Genomic DNA, 21,687 nt, shown 5'->3' on the forward strand with positions numbered 1-21,687 from the left:
AATAGCTACAGGTAGTAACTGCTATTGTCTGATCACATGATTCATATTTATAACTGTACTTTGCATGAGCAGTCATATTACAGCTGTGCACTTTGACATATGCTTAGACTGCCAGACACATAGTTCAAATGATGACCTCCTTAATGCTGACACACTGCATTATTAGAGTTGTACACAATGAAATCTATTCAATTATCAAATTCTTAGGAATTGAGAGCTGTGAAATGCATTATCCACAAATGACAAAAAAACTTTGAATGTAAGCTTTCCTGGTGTACACTGCTGATGAAATCTTCTCGGGCTTCCATCTGGGTAGCTGCGTCGAAAATCCGCGACGTTTCGATGAGTGTCATTCTCATCATCTTCTGGCGAAGTGTCGATGGACTGCGGCTGTCCTCTGTATATAGCTGGTCAGCAGCGCACGGCGGCCATCCTTCCCCACCCCTCCTACCTGCGCTGGGCTGATGGTGGGGGGGAGGGGAAGCTGCGCGAGGCCGGCCGCCTGCCACATTAGTCTAGCTGAGAATCGCACGACCGTGCTGGGCTCTCCGCGATTCTAAGCTAGACTAATGCGGCAGGCGGCCGGCGTCACCTGCCCCCACATGGCTGCCCCCCCCCTCCCCCCCCTCGGTCCAGCGACGGTAGGAGGCGTGGGGAGGGATGGCTGCCATGCTCCACTGACCAGATATATATAGAAGACGGCTGCGGTCCATTGACACTTCACCAGAAGATGATGAGAATGACACTCATTGAAACATCAGGGATTTTCGACGCACCTACCTGGGTGGAAGCCCGAGAAGATTTCATCGACAAAAAAACTCCCTGTGAAGGTTATAGAAACATTGTACTTACTGTGATTGTGCTTCTAAGTGATTATTGTATATAACTGCTTCCTGTCTTTATTGTAAACTTTGACGTAGCTATTTGTATGGAAGTACTGAAATGCCAATAAATGTTCTATTCTGTCTTCAGGGTGAAGAAAAAATGCCATGCTTGGAAGTCAGCATGTGATTCCTCATCCAGATTCAAGACAAAAGTTTATCTAGCAAAATCAGAATGTGGTGCATTTTAAAAACACATGTATGAAAGTAGGGAGCTAGCACACTGACACATCATGCAGTGCATCGGAATGTATGGAGGAATGCGTATCATGCCGCACCACCATACCAGCCAGTGTAGCTCACTGAGTAGACTGCTGGGACATCAAAGCCACATCCACCATGGAGCTATGGCTCAAATCCTCATAAGGTTTCTTTTTCATTTTTAGACATCTGTTCCCTAGTTCTCACTGTGTTTAAGCAGGATGTCACTTTGTCATATGACAATAGTCTCTCACATGGCAGTGGGATCCATGCATGCATGTGTCTACTAGCTGTGCAGTGCACAAACATAACTAGTCCTGCCAAGTTCATGTAGGGTGGCTTCCCGATGTAGTACTCAAGCGATGAATATGTTGATATGCGTTTGGTGCTGGATGCATTTAATAACCAAGGTGCTGCTCCTGCACATTAGTATGCTGCATGGTACCCTCGAAGGTACCATTCCAATAAAAATGTTTTTCATAGCCTGGAGTTATGCCTTGGGAAATGGGCAATCTTCGTCAACGAGTAATGGACAGAGGTCATCCAAGGACTAGATGTACCTCAAATACAGAGGATGCGATTCTTGAAACCATTCACCAGCCATGTTGCTAAAGTATCTGTGATATTCGAAGGAATTTCCAGATCTCTCAAAGATTGGTTGTTGATGTGTTCCACGATGAAGAACTGCCCCCAGATCATTACACATTAACTCAACACCAGTGACTAGGAGACCACCTTTGACATGAACAGTTTTCCAAATGGCTTTTGCACCAATGGAAGACAAAGAACATTGTATAAATAAAGTGATATGGACTGTCAGATCTAGCTTCAACTTCCACAACAGCCATTATTGGTTGGAACACAACCCGCATGTCACCCACGTAAATGGTTTTCAGGCACACTGTGGCCCGCAAATGTGGGAGGAGTCCTTCTGGACTTTTGCCTATTGCCAGACAAATTGAATGTGCCCCTGTATCATACATTTCCTTGCAGTACTTTGCCTGATTGATTAGAAAATGTTTCACTTGGTGTACAGTGACAGTTATGGTTTCAGCATGATGATGGTGCACCACCACACTTTGGATTGAATGTGCATAACTATTTAAATGAAGTGTTTCCAGGGAAACAGATTAGTCATGGAAATCAAATGTTCTGGCCTCCACATTCACCAGACCTTAATCCACTAGATTGTTCTCTACCCATGAATATCCACATGCATACCGCTTCGACAATGATGGATGGAGGTGTGTTGCACAGGGTCCAGCAATGTACGATCCAGGGGGTGGAAAAGTGCTTGCAAATGCAAGGTGGTCATTTTGAACATCTTCTCTAAAGTGAACGTTGCTCTGTGAAGACAAGCCTGGTCATCAAACGGTACAGAATGGAATTGTTGTGGGTAGCACAATATGCAATCTAGTGTAGCCTACCTATCGTGTTTTTGTACCTTATTGGATATATGATGATACTGTATCCACTAGTATTTCCTATTGGCATTACTTGTGTCATGGACAAAACAAAGTGGTCATTTATGTCTGTAAGAAATTCATGTTACTTCTTAATGTTTAAATAAACGTAATAATTACAGAAAGAAAAACACAAGATACCACACTGTGGAGATGTAAATTGAATACAAATAGAGGCTTTAATTGAAGAGTGAGTGAGGAATATATGTTTGGCATGAACATGAATCAAACATCGGCAAGTCTGCATATCATTCCTCACAGCTACCTTTTCTCACTGAGCTAATGGGGCAGCTCTGGCACAGAGCAGATTTCATGCTACCTGTTCTTGGCTATGCTGCACACAGTTACAGTGTTGCTAGAGCCTCTCCTTTGAAGTACATTTCTATTAAATCTATTTGTAGGACTAGGTTTCGTTAGATACACTTTTGTTTTGAATTGGGATGAGGAATTGCATGCTGACAGCCAAGTGCAGTTGGACAGTCAAATCTAGCGCCACACTCAAAACCAAATTTTTCAGCACAAAGCACAAAAGCCTGAAATATATGTATTTTTGCCAATAGAAGTGTCATATGATGAGTAGCTTTTATAACTATTTTTAATAAAATTTTATACATAGGAAAAATTATGCTGTTAACCCAGAGATTTGTTTAAACTATAAGCATAGTCATAATGGAATTCCTCTTGACTTCACAAAAGTCTTTATCAGTTTAGTCAGAATGCTATGGCGACCAGTTTTGTGAGAGGTTATGAACCATAGTTTGACAAAACAATTTTTATGATACGGGAGCTTACTAGTAGTGTTAGTAAAATGGAGAGAAAAAAATCAAGTAACTATGTTTCAGACTTTACAATTTACAGTTTTGGTTTTGGCATCTCGACCAACTGCCTAATCATGTTTAATGTAATGTCATTTTCTCTACTGTTCTGCACTTGCTGCTTCATGTGAACTACTAACAATGTCAGTTGTTTATGTTTGCATATACTTCCAGGTCATTAGATGCAGTTTTTTGTAAAGTGAAGTATGATTCACCAGTCCCATTGTGGAACTATGCCATTCTCAGAGTACAGTTATTTATTGTCTACTTTATTGCTGGACTGAAGAAAATGGACCAGGACTGGATTGAAGGTTATTCTATGACTAACCTGAACAACCATTGGGTATTTGATCCTTTCAAGTGAGTAAAATTTTATGTATGGTAGATCAAGCCAGAAACTGTACATTATTTGCTAATACTGTGTATTGGTTACAGGCTGTTACTAACACCAGAGCAAGTGGATTATTGGATAGTACATGTCAGTGGCTTTCTCCTTGATCTAACAATAGGGTTTTGGCTCTTCTTTGACAAAACAAGACCTTATGCTATATTCTTCTGTACAACATTCCACCTTATGAATTCAACAATCTTTAGTATTGGTAAATATTGCAGTTAATATTAATAATGTTTGAGGCATTATGGAATTAATGTAATAACAAATAATCTCATTTTATCTAAAATTTTATTGTCCTTTGTATACATTGATGAGCCAAAACATTAAAGGCATTGCCATCTCTAGACTGAATGCTGCCTGTTGGCATTGTAGGCAATGTAAGAGAAGTACACAAGCAGAGCAGATAGGAGTGAGCTATCATTCTAGTGATTATATGGGCTCCAGATTGAGAAATCCACTAATGTGTGTGACTTTGACAAAGGCCAGATTGTTATTGTTGTGGCGTAACAAGCTCGCTACGCCACACTGAGAAGGAAGCCGAAAGGCACGCGCTAAGCTACAGCAGGATGGCTTGAAGTCTGGAACAGGATACGTATTGAATACTATAAAGAAAATACGTAGCTTTGGAATATACTTAACTTTTAATCAATCCTTGTGATACATCTCTCTTGACTATACAAATGAGACTCGTAAGATACATGTACTGTGACAATTGGCGCCTTGCTAAGTCGTAGCCATTAACTTAGCTGAAGGCTATTCTAACTGTCTCTCGGCAAATGAGAGCAAAGGCTTCGTCAGTATAGTCGCTAGCAACGTCGTCGTACAACTGGGGCGAGTTTTCGTACGTCTCTCGAGACCTGCCGTGTGGTGGCGCTCGGTCTACGATCACACAGTGGTGACACGCGGGTCCGACATGTAATAATGGACCGCGGCCGATTTAAGCTACCACCTAGCAAGTGTGGTGTCTGGCGGTGACACCACATTCCTCCCCCGCAAATCGGCGAACAGTCGTGTGATAAGGCTTCCGCCCGCCGTGGGGAGGACCCCATGTTGACGTATGCGATGGGGTGGGGAGCCTAACAACAGGCGAGGCCGTGCCACCCGCACCCTGCCATTCGGTCCGAGGGGAGCTAGGAAACGCCTGAAAACCTAGTCCAGGGTGCACGTCAACATGCGGTGTATGCGCCCGTAACGAAACAGGAGGGGCCGAAGGGTCGACCTCCATTGCGTCGGGGGATCCGACGCGCGATGACGACATGTGGTCCGGAGTGGGCAAGAGTTCCATGGCGGAGGACAGCTGGTCACGGGAAGCGATCGGCGGTGCGTGACCCAGGGAGGCGCTTGGCGGCTGCCGCGAAGCGTCTACTGTGGGCGGCGCCGGCGGCGGCTGCTGCGGTGGCGCGACGCCATGGGGCAAAATGGAAGGCATCGTCGGTAACACCTGGGGATGAGGCGACCCAGTAGATGGGTCCCCAGGGCGCTGACCGGACGGCACCGTCGCTGAAAGCAGACGGGGAGCGGCAGAACCCAGGCGACGACAGAGGCGCAGCTGATTGAGATGCCGACGCACCTCACCAGAGGCCCCCAAAACCAAATACATCGCGCGGCCGAGGCAGCGAAGAATGCGCCCTGCGAGCCAACGCCGTGAACCTCGATAGTTGCGATAGAAGACAACGTCGCCAGGAGCAAAAGCAGGAGTCTGCCGCTGCACAGGAACCTGATGCGGCGGATGCATCAAAGACATCAAGGTTCGATGAGGACGACCATGGAGCAACCCAGCTGGCGAGCGACCATCGCGGGGCTGAGAGCGATACGAAGACAAAAAGAGCAATAACGCGTCCTCCCGAGAATGCGACTCTTTCAATGTCAACATCTGTGACTTGAAAGTCCGGACCAATCGTTCAGCGGCACCGTGTGACTGAGGCGAAAACGGCGCGGACGTCAGATGTTGAATACCATTGGCCTTGTAGAATGACTGAAATTCTGCGGACATGAATTGTGGGCCATTGTCGGAAACAATAGTCTGCGGAAGACCTTCAATGCAAAAAATAGCGGATAACGCTTGTATGGTGGCAGATGACGTCGTGGAAGACATCCGGACAACAAAAGGAAAATTACTGAAAGAATCGACCACAACCAACCATCGAGCATTCCAGAATGACCGGCAAAATCTATGTGCAAGCGTTGCCTAGGGGAAGTGGCTTTCGGCCATGCAAAGAATTTCCGTGGTGGTGCGGAATGTTGTTCGGCACACGCCATGCAAGAAGAGCACATATTCGTAATCGCAGCATCGATTCCGAACCAAGTACAGTGCCGACGAGCAAGTTGTTTCGTACGCACTATACCCCAATGTCCTTGGTGAAGAAGCCGTAAGACAGAGGACTGTAACGAACGTGGGACCACGACCCTGGACTGATCATTATCAGAACGCAACAACAAAACACCACGCCGTACAAAAAGTCTCTCCTTGTGAGCAAAAAATCGGCAAACCAATGGATCCTCGATCCGTGACTTTGACAAGGGCCATTGCGTAGCAACAAAACGCAAAACAGTAGCAAGGACAGGGTCAGCAGCTGTGGCTGTAGCTACACAACGAAAATCAATCGGAAACGATGCGACCACGTCATCGGTTTCCGCATCAATGAACATGCAAGCAAGTTCGGAAGAATCGAATGCTTTATCCTCAGCAACAGGCAAACGGGACAACGCATCAGCATTTCCGTGCTTAGCAGTGGACCGATACAAGATATCGTAACGATTGGCGACCTCATAACGCAATGCGTGGGGAACATTGCGCGCTCTGAAAAATTTCGGTTGCGCGTTTACTTTCAGTTCCAAATGAGCTTCATAGTTCTTAGCGCAACCAAGGCCCGGTGCAAAAATGTCTGCAAATTCGTCACATAGACTAGAAACACTGGCTGAAGGCACAGTCTGATTCACTGATAGGACCTGACTGACTATAGACATGTTAAACAACTGAAATAAATCTAAACCAAACAAGTTCACTGCAGAAGAAGAACGAAGAACGTAAAAAGACACAAGTTTTGTTTGTCCCTTGTATGTTGCAAGAAGGCTGCACTGTCCTAACACAGGGATAGCTTGTCCGGAATAACTATTTAACTTAACATTTGCGGCATGCAAAGGAGGGGCGCCCAGTTGTTTGTACGTGGCGTGATTGAGCAATGAAACTGCAGCTCCGGTATCGAGCTGGAACGGGATCACTTGTCCGGCAAAGTCCAAATCTACAAAAAGTTTATTGTCCTGCTGACGACATGAGCGACTGTTTTGTGCAGCGTGAACAGACACCGGTACAGAATCACGCGCGACGTGACGGGACTTCCGTCGACGTCGACGCACACTTTTTGTGGGACGAACACAGTCACTGTTAGCGAGAGGAACACTGGACGGGGTGGAATTAACTACATGAAGGTCCATGGGCGAAGGTTCACGAGCCCGATTGTCCTTGGTTTTATTCCGGCGCGAAGCAAAGGGCCTGGAATGGTTGTGAGTGTCTGATCTGAGCTTTCTCTGGCAAACACTTTGAACATGTCCTTTCTTATTACAGAAAAAACAAATAGCTTGGCGTGACGGGCAATTGTCACGCGAATGTCTAGTTGCACACCGCGGGCATGATTTTAGAACTGCATTTGCATGCTTACGCGGCACACGTGTTTGCGAGCTAGGCTGCAGCTGCGCGGACGTGCGCGAGGGCCGTTTAGCGTCCCGTGCTGCGCGCCCGGCGGGCCGGTCAATGCGACACACTGCTGGCGAAGTTTCAAATGATTCCTGAGCAAAGTCAAGTGTGTCTTGCCTATCCAATATGTCTATCACTTGTTGAAGGGAGGGATTAACTAGTTTCAAAATCTGTTCCCGTATGCGAACATCAGAAACGTTCTGTGCTATTGCATCACGCACCATAGTATCTGAATAAGGAAGTCCACATTCACATGCAAAATCACAATCCCTAGTAAGTCCTTGCAATGTTGCAACCCACTCCCTATTAGTCTGACCGGCCGTACGTTTTGTACGAAAGAACGTATACCGTTTCGCAATGACATTGACTGTTTCCTTGAAATAGGCATCTAAAGCAGACAAAATTTCTTCGTAGGACAGAGTTGCTACGTCGCGCCGGGGAAACAATTTCACTATCACACGGTAGGTGGACACACCAACACAAGAAAGCAAAAACGGCTGCCGCTCATTACCGTGAATTCTGTATGCGGCTAGATGGAATCCAAATTGTCGGGACCATTCAGTCCATGACTCTTGGGTGGTATCAAAACTACGGAAGGACGGTGCAACTGCTTGTTGTGGCTGCGGTAGTGATGAAGCGGCGGCGGCCGCATCGGGGTGCAGCGCATGTTGACCCTGGATGAGCTGTCCAAGGGCATCCAATAACGCCTGCGTCTGCTGATTCTGCAAGCGATAAAATTCGGACAGTACATCTGGAGAATGTGGCGAAGCCATGACACAAATAATTCAGAGCAAAGCAAGTAGAAAGAACCCGATCCTTTAATCCTCGTCGTCAATCTGTTGTGGTATAACAAGCTCGCTACGCCACACTGAGAAGGAAGCCGAAAGGCACGCGCTAAGCTACAGCAGGATGGCTTGAAGTCTGGAACAGGATACGTATTGAATACTATAAAGAAAATACGTAGCTTTGGAATATACTTAACTTTTAATCAATCCTTGTGATACATCTCTCTTGACTATACAAATGAGACTCGTAAGATACATGTACTGTGACAATTGGCGCCTTGCTAAGTCGTAGCCATTAACTTAGCTGAAGGCTATTCTAACTGTCTCTTGGCAAATGAGAGCAAAGGCTTCGTCAGTATAGTTGCTAGCAACGTCGTCGTACAACTGGGGCGAGTTCTCGTACGTCTCTCGAGACCTGCCGTGTGGTGGCGCTCGGTCTACGATCACACAGTGGCGACACGCGGGTCCGACATGTAATAATGGACCGCGGCCGATTTAAGCTACCACCTAGCAAGTGTGGTGTCTGGCGGTGACACCACAGTTATGGTCCAGTGCTTGAGATCAGGCCTTCAAAAATGGTGAAACTGATTGGCTGTTTGCATGCTACTGTTGGAAAGTGCTTAAAGGAACGTGAAACTATGAGTAGAAGAGAAGGTGTTAGACCTCACACCTCATCTTGGACTGTGGAAGCGACAGGTGGCGAACTGTGACAGATCTGACAACAAAGTGAAATACCAGGACAGGCACAAGTATATCAGAGTTACTGTTCAGCACACTTTGTTAAACATGGGGCTCGACAGCAGACAACTCCTATATGTTCCCATACTGACCTGATGACATCATCAGTTAAGATTGCAATGGGCATCACATCTTTGAGATTGGACCACTGATCAACAGAAATGTTTCTTGTAACAGCAGGCCTTTAGTTAACTAGGTGAAAGAATGATTGAAACATGCACCACACCACAAAGGCAGGTCAGTGGGGCAGTATCATGCTATAAGGGGACATTCAACTGGTCTTCTATGGGTCTTGTGGTAGTTATTGATGGCATCATGATATCTGTGGAGCACGTGAATGTAATTGCAGACCACTTGCTTTCCTTCATGCTTGACGTCTTCTTGATGGGAATGAAAACTTACAGCTACATAAGGCCAAAATCATTCTACAATGGTTTGAGGAGCACAATAATAAACTAATGCTGATGTCTTGGCCACCAACTTCGCGTGAACCCAGTGGTGACACTGTCAAGTCCCAGCTCCACTCTCACAGACCATCTGCCCATAATTTATGGAAATCAATGTGAGCTGTGCATGTTCTCACATACCTAAAGGTGATGCCAAATCCAGGCCACATAGAATCATGAGTGTACTGTGTTCCAAAGACAGACCAATATGCTATTAACCAGATGGTTATAATGTTTTGGCTCATCATTGTAAATAACAATAGAAAATATAGTTATTTCTAGTTTTACTTGATTAACTTATGTGTAATGGATTCTTAAAAAGGATGTTCATATAAATTGTTTGCATAATATGGGTTGTTCTTCAAATTCTGCTCTCCCTAGCAATAAATGTTGTTGAACTGATAATCATACTATTAACTGCATTTTCTGTCAGTGCTTGGCAGAACATAACAACATTAAATAGAAAACACTTCCTAATGTTCTGCAAAATTATATTTATTTTGTCAAGAACTGACTTTCGGCTTATTAGGCATTTTCGGATGACAACTGAATTTAATTTTGCAGAAAATTAGGAAGTGTTCCCTGTTTAATTTACTGAGTGAGGTGGAGCTGTGGTTAAAACACTGGACTCACATTTGGGAGGATGACGGCTCTAACCCATGTCTGGCCATCCTGATTTTGGTTTTCCGTGATTTCCCTAAAATCGCTTCAGGTAAATCCTGGGATGGTTCCTTTAAGAGGACACAGCCGACTTCCCTTCCTAATCCGATGGGACTGATAACCTCACTGTTTGGTCCCTTCCTCGAAATCAACCAACCTCTTTTGGGCATACTAGCAAACAGGCGTGTAAAATTACACTTCAGTTATCACTGACAAGAAAAACTATAGTTTAAATTGACAATGAATCTGATGAGCTGTCTTTGTTTGGATTGACTCCACTCAGTACTAAATCAAAATGCTGAATACCCTCAAGAAAGGCAGATAAAAAATGACTCTTCAAAAGGAACTACATTATATACATATTCTCTGAGAGATCAATATACTGTTCATCTATTCAGATGACATTGTATGTTTAAATTAAGGAGTTTAAAATGGCTGAATGCTATTTTGTATGTCATGAAGTTCTAATCCATTTAGACTGTCATAGCACTACAATTATTCATGTTTGGAAGGCACATATTGGAAAGAACTGCACTGGGCCACAAAATTTTATACTTGGATGGGATGAGATGCACTTCACCCAGTTGCTGTAGTGGACTGTGCAGATTTCTCCCAAGTGTTGGCGCAATATTGGAGCATTGTAAAAGATGTGTCATTATGAGATTCAAGCCAAAGATATTTTTATTATAGTTGTCTCATTAGTACAGACTGTGATGTGCAGACTTGGCAATAAATTCTCTTCTCCTATTAGTCTCACTTCAGCAGTGCCAGCAGTGATGCTATAAAGTACTATTAGATATATGAGAGTGAGTCATAAATGTTTGTTTATCACCTAAAAAATGAAGTAATACAATTTTTGCAGGTACATGTCTGCAGTCCTGGTAAAAATTGAAATCCCTGCACCACAATACTGTTGCATGCTGCTAGAGGGGCTGAAACAAAATTGTGCTGCCCATTTATAAAGAGTAGAGTATTGTACAGTGCTGACTAAACACTTTACATAGCAAATCAGTTTCTGAGGAAACTCATCAAAATCATGAAACACTTTCAAGAAGTGAAAGAGAGCTCTAAGAAAAATAACTGGCAAAAAAGTAGAGAATCTCATATGCCTATTTTAGATAACTAAAAATACTACCATTACCCCTTGCTCCAATGTAGCTGAAACATTGAAATTTCTTAAGAGAGGTATTTAAGGTGGTGATGGGAAAAAATCTGAATCTACAAACATATGAAGGACATTTCAAAAGTTCTGCACACTGTAAGATAGGATTGAAGAAAATATTTTATTTTACAAAATATCTTTACAGACTTTCAATATAATCTCCGTTCTTGCTTATGACAGCTTCTCAACATTTTGGCAACATCTATATTCCAGATACCATGCCTTTGTTGTTGAACTGTTTGATTACTCGTGTCACCTAACTGGTTGCATCGTCAGTTGTGTCAAAACGTTATCTGTAGAGTTGCTCCTTCAATTTGGGAAACAAATCAATGTCTGGGGTCTCATATCAGGACTGTGTGGTGGGTGAGGAAGTATTTGCCATCCCCTTTTGTCAAATTTTTCTCTCACTAGTAGTGCAATGTGCAGTTTCGCATTATCATGCAAAATGAGGACACCATCTGTGAGCATGTTAGGCCTTCTTTGACCAATTTTCAGGCACAAAACATTTTGCAGAAACAGCTTGTACCATCTGCCTACTATAGACATTCCTTGGGGCACTCTATTTGTAGCTATGACTCCACTCATGTCGTACAACAAGATCATCATCAGTTTCATCTTTGACTGTTGGCAGAGGAATTTTTTTGGGTGTGAAGATAGTGGGAACTTTCCCATTGTGGCAATGGAGACTTCAGGTCTTGCTCAGAATCTTATATCCAGATTTCATCAAGTGCAACAGTACTTTTAAGAAACTGTTGTCCTTTCATTCGATAAGGCTGAAGCAATCCTTCTGCAATTCTTTTGTGACTTGCTTTCTGCTCTTCACTCAGCTCATGTGGAGCCCATCTGGCAGCAGATTTTCCCATCTTCAACTTTTCAGTTATGATTCTGTAATGTGAAGTGACAAACATTCTGGCACCATATACTATTTCCTCACGTTTTTTGTCAATCCTGTCTCAAAATGTCATTAACAATAACCTGAGAGCTGTAGTCTGTTGCGGTTGATGGCCCTCCATTTCTTGGGTTGCCTTCAGTGCTTTCCCAACCTTCACAGAAACAAGCACACCACTGTGATAATGTGTTACTAGCCGCTACATTATTCCCACACACCTATCTCAAAGCTTTATCGGTTTGTGTTAGGTTCTTCAATTTTAATATAGGAATGCTAGTCATTATGTGTAATCCAAGCTGACTCAGTTCCAGCTTCCATTTTGAAACTAAATTACCGACAACAAAGCCCTGTAAACCAGCAAACACAATCATCATGCCTAAAGTCTCACTAACAACTGACATGAATTTCAACTTATTCATGCCACCATCATGCATGTGCAGTGTGCAAGACTGTTGAAATGACACTTATAATGTAAGAATACAAAAGAACCTGCGTTTAGCACATGCAAACTCAAGTCTACATTTAGTACATGCAAACTCAAGTCCATACCAGAAAGGAAGTACACACTTGGGAATGAAGCTGTTTAGTAACACATACTAAAAACACTGGTGATAGAAAATAACTTCAGGTGGCAATTATGGAGTATCAGCTGCATCACTGATTCTATTATATTAAAGAGTATACAGCTTCTGTACTTAGCTTGATAAATATTTTTATTAAGAGGTAAAACATTAGCTTGATTATTATTTCTTGATTCTTATTTCTTAAGAGGTAATTCCACCCTCCAATGAACCACAGACATAGCCATTGGTGGGGTGGCTTGCGTGTCTCAGCTATACAGATAGCCGTACCGTAGGTGCAACCACAACTGAGGGAATCTCTTAAGAGCCCAAACAAACTTGTGGTTCCTGAAGAGGGGCAGCAGTCTTTTCACTAGTTGCATGTGCAACATTGTGGATAATTGACTGACCTGGCCTTGTAACATCAACTAAACTGGCCTTGCTCTGCTGGTACTGCAAACAGCTGAAAGCAACAAGAAACTACAGCCATAATATTTCCGAAGGGCATGCAGCTCTACTTCATGGTTACATGATAATGGCATCCTCTTCAATAAAATATTCCAGGAGTAAAATAGTCCCCCATTTGGATCTCCAGGTGGGGACTACTCAGGAGGATATGCTCATCAGGAGAAACAAAACTGGCATTCTGCAGATTGGAGCGTGGAATGTTAGATCCCTTGGCTTAGAATCATAAAAGAAGGTTGTATGCATGGAAGATACCAGGAGACACTGGAAGGTTTTCAATTGATTATATATTGGCTAGACAGAGATTTAGGAACCAGATTTTAAATTCTAAGACGTTACCACAGGCAGATGTGGTCTCTAACCATGAACTGTAGATTGAAACTAAAGAAATTGGAAAAAGGTAGGAAATTAAGGAGATGGATCTCGATAATTTGAAAGAATCAGAGGTTGTTGAGAGTTTCATAGAGAGCATTAGGGAATGGTTGACTAGAACAGGGGGAAGGAATACAGTAGAAGATGAATGGGTAGCTTTGAGAGATGAAACAGTGAAGGCAGCAGAGGATCAAATGGTAAAAAGACAAGGCCTAGTAGAAATCTTTGTATAACACAATACATATTAATATATGTAAAAACAAAGATGATGTGACTTACTGAACGAAAGCGCTGGCAGGTCGATAGACACACAAACAAACACAAACACACACACAAAATTCAAGCTTTCGCAACAAACTGATGCCTCATCAGGAAAGAGGGAAAGGAGAGGGAAAGACGAAAGGATGTGGGTTTTAAGGGAGAGGGTAAGGAGTCATTCCAATCCCGGGAGCGGAAAGACTTACCTTAGGGGGAAAAAAGGACAGGTATACACTCGCGCACACACACACATATCCATCCACACATATACATACACAATTAATCGATGAATGGAGAAAATTTAAAAATGCAGCAAATGAAGCATGCAAAAGGGAATACAAACATTCAAAAAAACAGGAACTGCAAAATGGCTATGGAGGAATGGCTAGAGGACTGACGTAAAGATTTAGAAGTGAATTTGACTAGGGGAAAGGTGCATATTGCCTACAGGAAAATTAAAGTGGTCTTTGGGGAAAAGTGATGCAGCTCTATGAATACCAATGGCTCAGATGGAAAACCAGTCCTAAGCAAAGAAGGGAAAGCTCAAAGGATGGAAGGAGTTATATAGAAGGTCTATAAAAGGGAGATGAACTTGAAGGCAACATTATAGAAAGGGAGGTGGATGTTGATGAAGAGAAGATGGAAGATACGATACTACAAGAAGAATTTAACAGAGCTCTGAAAGATCTAAGTTGGAACAAGGCGCCAGGGATAGACAATATTCCATTAGAACTACTGATAGCTTTGGGAGAGCCAGCATGACAAAACTCTTCCATCTGGTGTGTGAGATTTATGTGACAGGACTTCAAGAAGAAGGTAGTAATTCCAATTCCATAGAAAGCAGTTGCTGAAATTTTAAAATTACTGAACTATCAGTTTACTAAGTCAAGGTTGCAAAATACTAACATGAATTCTTTACAGAAGAATAAAAAAATTGGTAGAAGCTGGCCTTGGCGAAGATCAGTTTGGATTCTGGAGAAATGTAGGAACACGTAAGGCAATACTGACTCTACGACTTATAAGATTTGTTAAGGAAAGATAAACTTACTCTTATAGCTTTTGTAGACTTAGATAAAGCTTTCGAAAATATTGACTGGAATACTCTCTTTGACATTCTGAAGGTAGCAGGGGTAAAATACAGGGAGCGAAGCCAGACAGCATTTATAAGAGCTGAGGGACATGATACGGAAGCAATGGTTTAGAAGAGAGTGAGGCAAGGTTGTAGCCCATCTCCAGTGTTATTCAGTCTGTACATTGAACAACTAGTAAAAGAAACCAAAGAAAAATTGAGAGTAGGGATTGAAATTCACAGAGAAGAAATAAAAACTTTGAGGTTTGCTGATGACATTGTAACTCTGTCAGAGAGAGCAAAGGACTTGGAAGAGCAGTTGAACGGAATGGATAGTGTCTTGAAAGGAGGGTATCAGATGAATATAAACAACAGCAAAACAAGGCTAATGGCAAATTAAATCAGAGGATGCCAAACGAATTACATTAGGAAAGGAGACACTGAAAGTAGTAGGTGAGTTTTGCTGTTTGGGCAGCAAAATAACTGATGATGGCCAAAGTGGGAGGGTAGCATGGAGAGCTGCATCAAACCAGTCTTTGGACTGAAGACAACAGCAACAACAACAACAAGAGGTAGTACCATCTTTCCATTGTATTGTATTGTATTGTATTGGATATCAAATTTCAACTCTAATTGTATTCCATTGAAAACCATTCATATATTTAAAATGTGTATTGTGGTACTGACAAGAAGTCCACAGCACTGATGTTTATTGCTGAGTATTGCAGATTTGAAAATGTTACTGGAAAGTAACAATCTGACTAGATAATTTGAAATAATAATCAGTCTTGATTGCAAATTTTTACTAAAAATTGAAAATTGTATGTCAGTGGCAACCGGTTTCAGTCATATCTATATCAGCATCAGACCACGTCTCTGGCATGAAAGAAAAAAGAAAAGAATTTATAAAGTTCTCCTTACAGGATAGCAGGTACCAAAATTATACGATCCATTTTATTGTGTAAATAAAATATGGATACATGATCATAATAAAATAGAAAGGTGTTTATACCATTAGGCAGTTAGCAGATATGATGAGCGAATCACTAAGAAGTGTCAGAAGAAATCTCTTACAACTGCTAAGTAGTGTGAAAATGCTATAAAGGGAAAGCTCTGACCCTCTCTTGCTGCACAACCTCATCACGAGCCAATAGGGCTTGATGTATAATAATAATGTATGTGATGACTGTAAATATCAATCTAGATATGAATAAAATACAATATGAAACATTAAACAATGGAAACTGCAGTTAGGAATATCAACACTGTAGGAAAAGATAGAGTGCTGCTTGCCATAAGGATTACATTTTAAGTTGCAGGACAGCCACAATTAATAGACACTTACACATAAAGCTTTTGGCTGCAGGTTTCATCAGAAGAAGAGGAAAACAGAAACACACACAATTCATTCACACACACACACACACACACACACACACATAACTGCCAATTCTGGCAGCTCAGGCTCAGTCTTGGCATTCTGGCCAGAGCTTCTGGAGTTGACGGTCATGTGTGTGTGAGGTGTGCGGGCTTGTGTGAATGAATTTTGTGTGTTTTTGTTTTTCCCATTTTCTGCCAAGGGTTGCAGCCGAAAGTTGTGCCTGTCTGCAATTTAGCATGTAGTCTTTACAGTAAGTAGCAACCTATCTTTTCCTACATTGATGGTATGAAATATTACATTAATATAAGTTGGCCATAGTAAGATTACTTGATATCTACAAAAGTTAATTACAAATGTGCATGAACAACCAATAAAGTTAGTTGTAAGAACACTAAACTACCATTTACGGACACTGGGTGAAAGTTCAAACTGCACTGTTGAAGTAAAGATAAGTGTAGAGATGCCAGCCATTGCTGTGGAGCAGGTAATGTGAAACCTCGCGATGAGTAGTGTCAGTGGCAAGGAATATGGCATGCCAGAGATGTAACAGCACCCTGTCTCTGTAGTGAGTGATGGCATGCTTCTGCCATTACATTTCTGGCGTGCAATATTCCACGCCACTGACACTGTTCATCGAGAGGTTCCACATTGCCTTCTCCACGGCAATGGCTGGTATCTCAGTGCTTATCTTTGCTTCAACACCTCAGTCTGAACTTTTGCGCAGTGCCCATAGATGGCAGTTTAGCCTTCTTACAATGAATTTTATAGATTGTTCATGCACATTTGTAATTATCTTCTGCAAATGTAAAGTAATTACTACTACAGCCTACTTAATTTGTGTAATGTTTCATATCATATTTTATTTGTATCTATACTGATATTTTAAGTTGTTGCATACGTTAACATTGTATATGAAGTTATATTGGTTCCTGTTGAGATCATGCAGCAGGTGATGGGTTGAGCTTACCCTTTGTAATTCTGGAGCATTTTGATGCTATTTAGCAGTTGCCAGAGGAGTCTTCTGACAGTTGCCAGTGCTCCAATCATTGTCTCTGCTCACCACCTAATTATATAAAAACTTTTCAATTTAATTGTGATTATGTATCCATTTATGCAGGTGGATTGTATAATTTTGCACCTGTTACTCTCTAAGTAGAATTATTTTTTTTTTTTCATTCCAAAGACATGGTGTAATGATGATCTGGATATGATTGAAACTGGTTACTGCTGACATGTGAGTTTTAATTTTTAGTAAAAATTTGCAGTCAAGACTGATTATTATTTCATATTGTAAATTTATTCTTAATCTTGTATTGTTGTGTATTGTATTGTCCAATATCTCATTATATATTTTCATTGCTGGTGTGATCAAATGGCTGATACAAAGAAACAAATTTCTGTGAGATTCTCCACTTTATCTATGAGCTGTGCCAGTTTGTTTTGGCACCTCCAGACACATGCTGTGATACTGTGGCATGGGAATTTAAGTGGAAACCAGGATTACAGACAAGTGCCTTCAAACAAACGAAAATTAATTATGTAACTTTATTTATTTATTTGCTCAAAGTGATCAATGTTTATATTTACATTGGGTAGATGATGGCCTACAGTAAACTGCAACAGATTTGTATAAGATTTGTTTCACTGAGTTGCTTATATGTTGCACTTGATCATAACCAGCACAATTACTATCCCAGGTCATCTTTTATAGACCAAAAACCGTGATGCAGCACGTAACAGTTCATGGCTTTACTCTGTCGCTGTCGCTATATTGATGGGCCTGCCTTGGCCCGAGGTGTAGGAATTTAAGCTTGACTAAGCTATTCCTCCTCAATTCCTCGCTGTTAGGGTTTCGGATTGGCCTCTGGTTTCTGTAAAAGAAAGAATTATCTGCCAGATGCCTCCAGCGGCTTCTTATTCTTCTTCTTCTTGTTACTTCTGGGCTGCCTACACTCGATCTTCTTCAGGCGGGAGATGTCCACAGGCGGCGTCTGTTGCTCGATGTACAGGACGGCTTGGTCCGTCATGTACCGCCAGTCCTCGTCGGTGAAGATCGGATGCCCGTTTATCAGCTCCAGATCTGCACGCCGGACGAGTTCCCTCACATTGATTTTCTGGTTTAAGGGTTCGCACCCCCAGTGGAATGGATGTGGTTTATGGGGTAGGGGAGGGATGTTGGTTACCGTGAAAGGATAGGGATTGCCATGATGGGGGTAGCTGCTGTCGCGCAGGGAATCTGTGATCTTGGTGAGCACCTTTCTCACACAGTTCTTGTTGGGGAGGGGGAGGCACTCGAACGGCTCATCTTCTTCTTCTCCCTCGGTTTCCATGGGCGTCTCCTCTGTCGTCTGTGTTTCCGCAGAGACAGGAGTGATGGCTGCTTCCGAGGGGGCCGTCTCCTTGTTGTCGGTGGTTGTCCCAGACTCCATGACCACCTCCCTAGCAACCTGCATTGCCGCGTCAGCCAGAGAGGTGGTCATTTGTGTTGCCGTGACTACCCTGTACTAGTGGGGGTCAGCGCCACATCCAGTGTCGTGCGAGACGCGAGGTATAGGGCAACCCTTAGTTGTGTCATCTCCCAACACGTCTCGTCTAGTTCCGCTCTCAGGGCCACACTCTCCTCCGCCATGGTGGATTTGGGCGCTGTGATTGCGTCCTCATTGGCTTCCTGCAGTGCTTGGCGGAAAGCGTCCACATCGTCTTTGTGGTGCAGCCCGCTTCCCCTACTAGAGTAGGAGGGTGGGGTGTCCACCTTTTCTTCTTCACTGTGTGTGGTGGCCCCTTTCCGCTGCTTCTATGTCTTCAGATAGCCGCAGCTGCACGCATTTGTGGCGTGCGAGCCGCCGCAATTTACGCACGTTGTCGCGGTACCTCTTGGTTTGTTGCAGTTTCATGTGTCGTGTGGTTTCCCGCACTTAACACACGCAACCGCGCCGTCGCATTCCCTGTCTATGTGTCCCAACTTTTGACACTTATAGCACTGTAATTGTGCCACAGGCTTCCGCTTCTTCTTGCCGCAACCATTGCTCCTGACTGCCTTTAGCAGGAGCTCAACAGCAGCAGCAATCTTGCCTCTTCCTCCATTCCTACGTCTGGACAAGGCGTTGGGCTAGTGGCATTGGAACACGCAAGCAACAGTAACGAAGTGAACCTCAGCGAGTTGAGCAGCGGAATGCGTGTCGTGGCTTTACTAAATTGCATACTGTCTTCAGTAGGCTTTATACTCATGGGGAACTTACTGAACAGCTAAAAGCCCATGTGGAAAACTCTCCTTTTACCAAGATGTATATTAGCATGTAGCAAATGCTGGTTTGAAGTTATTTTAGTGCAGTGATTGCGAATTTTACTGCTTTTCTTTAGTCTGCATTCATTTGGGACTATGTGGTTTTTTAAGAATGTTATAGTCTCAAGAATATGTAAACAAGGCAGTGGGTGCTAATTCAAGCCTTATGGCTACATCATGTAGTGAGGGATCCCTGCCTAAATTTTGTGTATTGTGAATGTTAAATATTGCACAAGGGAATTTTCACAGCCCACAGGTATATACTTTTCTTCATATGTTTTTGGAACTGTATTTTGACAGGGCAGTCCTTGTCTGAACCTTATAAGGAAACAAGGACTGTTGAGGACCTTAACTGTGCACAATAAATACTAGTTATTCTTAGACCTATCTATTAATTTCAAAAGTTGCTCACTGTGTGTGGGGTTTGAATAGATACAGTTGGGAATGCCATTTTTCAGCCACATGTCACAAATGTGTTCCTCTATATTACACAGCACCTGGTAGATTGCTACAGATTACATACATAAAGAGAACATCAAATACAAACTTTTGGATATGGATTTATTTAATTTATTCATTGGCACTATGCAAGTAGTTTGGGGCCATTTGATAATTACATGGGATGTGTAAAACTTCTTAAATGAAATAAAATGGAAACAACAGCAAAAACACTGATGATGATGATCATACACATATAGTTTTTTACGTCTGTTAGTAACAGGAAAGAGGACAGGGAAGATGTCAGTCACAACACATTTACAGGTGCCATTGCAGCATTTGCTTGGAATAATTTGGGAAAACTGAGGCAAAATCTAGTTAAAAATGGTTACTCTATGAGAAATCTAAATAAACATTTTGTTTCAGTGCTCTGTACATTTAATCACGCTCTGGTATTATGTTGTTGAGTCATAAGCTAAATTTAATTCGCTTCCTGTAATTCCTCCATTGTGTTGCAAGTTTCCTCAGCTGCAATGACATTTGTGATCCTGCACTCCACTCGGGTCAACTTCTGCCAGTTATTGTTATGAGTTTCAATGCTCTTTCATATCACACTACTTCAACATGTTAGTGAAAGATTCTACTGCTCTAATCTTCTGCTACGTGATTTTACCTTGTTTCCACAAGTGATTGTTCAGTTTTAAGGATTCTACTGCTCTAATCTTCTGCTACATGATTTTACCTTGTTTCCACAAGTGATTATTCAGTTTTAAGGATTTTTGCAAAATGAAAAGTACTGTCAGGTTTCAGATGTTGAAAATGCTCAGCTGTCAGGGAAATTCTTTTGGTGTAATGAGCTGAATGCAATGGAAATTATTTCATGAAGTTTAAAAAAAAGTAGAATGATGAAAAATTTTCCTAGTATCTCATATTTACTAAAAGGGTAAACAACATCCTCTATACTATGTATTGTTATGTCACATGGAGGCACTACTTTTTGGCTCCAGTATTGCTCTAGGCTCAAGAAATTGTTAAGTTGTTAACTAGAAAATCTTTGATCCAGTATCAAAGTAGGATTTGGCATGTGTATATGACTGGACTTTTAATGCTATGTGACTTTAGTGTACCTTTTTATTACAGTGCTTACATCCAGTATATTTTCCTTTCCCAGGAATGTTTCCATATGTATGCTTGGCAACTATGCCAATATTCTGCTATCCTGATTGGCCAAAAACTTGTAATTTGAATATCAAAAAGTTACTGTGGAGCCGCTCATTATCAAAGACTAAATTGGAGGAGAAGAAGCTAAAGAATTGTAAGTTTTGATTTTAACTTGTGAAATTCCTAATGAAATAAAAATAATTTAATACTTTTGAAGCCAATAACATTAGTTTATTACTAATATATTCATAAGGAAACCTAGATTGAGGACAGATTCAAAGTACATTTTGAATGAATATTTGTGAATACTATTGAGTACACAAACTCTGAATTTTATTATATTCTTACACTGTATACAGGAAAATGCATCCTAAAACTGTGTTGTCATTGGTATTTATTAAAGTATGTTTTTCTTCTTTTTTCAGTTAAGTCTCATCAGCAGTCAGCTGTCCCAGCACAAACACTTTCACTTACTTGGAAACACAGTTTTGTTGCCACATTGCTCATTTCATACACTGGCCTGCAGGTTTTCTTACCCTATTCTCATTTTATAACAAAGGTGACTGAAGTGA

General features: G+C 42.1%; 1 protein-coding gene across 2 annotated transcripts in view; it reads left to right on the plus strand.

Moving 5' to 3' along the window:
* The window catches only part of LOC126236953 (vitamin K-dependent gamma-carboxylase), a 73,851-nt gene that overhangs the window by 30,159 nt on the left and 22,005 nt on the right, over nucleotides 1-21,687 (plus strand). For both annotated transcript variants that reach the window (XM_049946650.1, XM_049946651.1), the window contains 4 exons: nucleotides 3,535-3,720; nucleotides 3,796-3,959; nucleotides 21,126-21,269; nucleotides 21,541-21,674. In XM_049946650.1, the coding sequence (XP_049802607.1) occupies nucleotides 3,535-3,720; nucleotides 3,796-3,959; nucleotides 21,126-21,269; nucleotides 21,541-21,674 (628 nt within the window). The remainder of the gene's footprint in view (nucleotides 1-3,534; nucleotides 3,721-3,795; nucleotides 3,960-21,125; nucleotides 21,270-21,540; nucleotides 21,675-21,687) is intronic.

This window comes from Schistocerca nitens, chromosome 2 (genome assembly GCF_023898315.1).
Source record: "Schistocerca nitens isolate TAMUIC-IGC-003100 chromosome 2, iqSchNite1.1, whole genome shotgun sequence".
Taxonomy (NCBI): Eukaryota; Metazoa; Arthropoda; class Insecta; order Orthoptera; family Acrididae; genus Schistocerca; species Schistocerca nitens.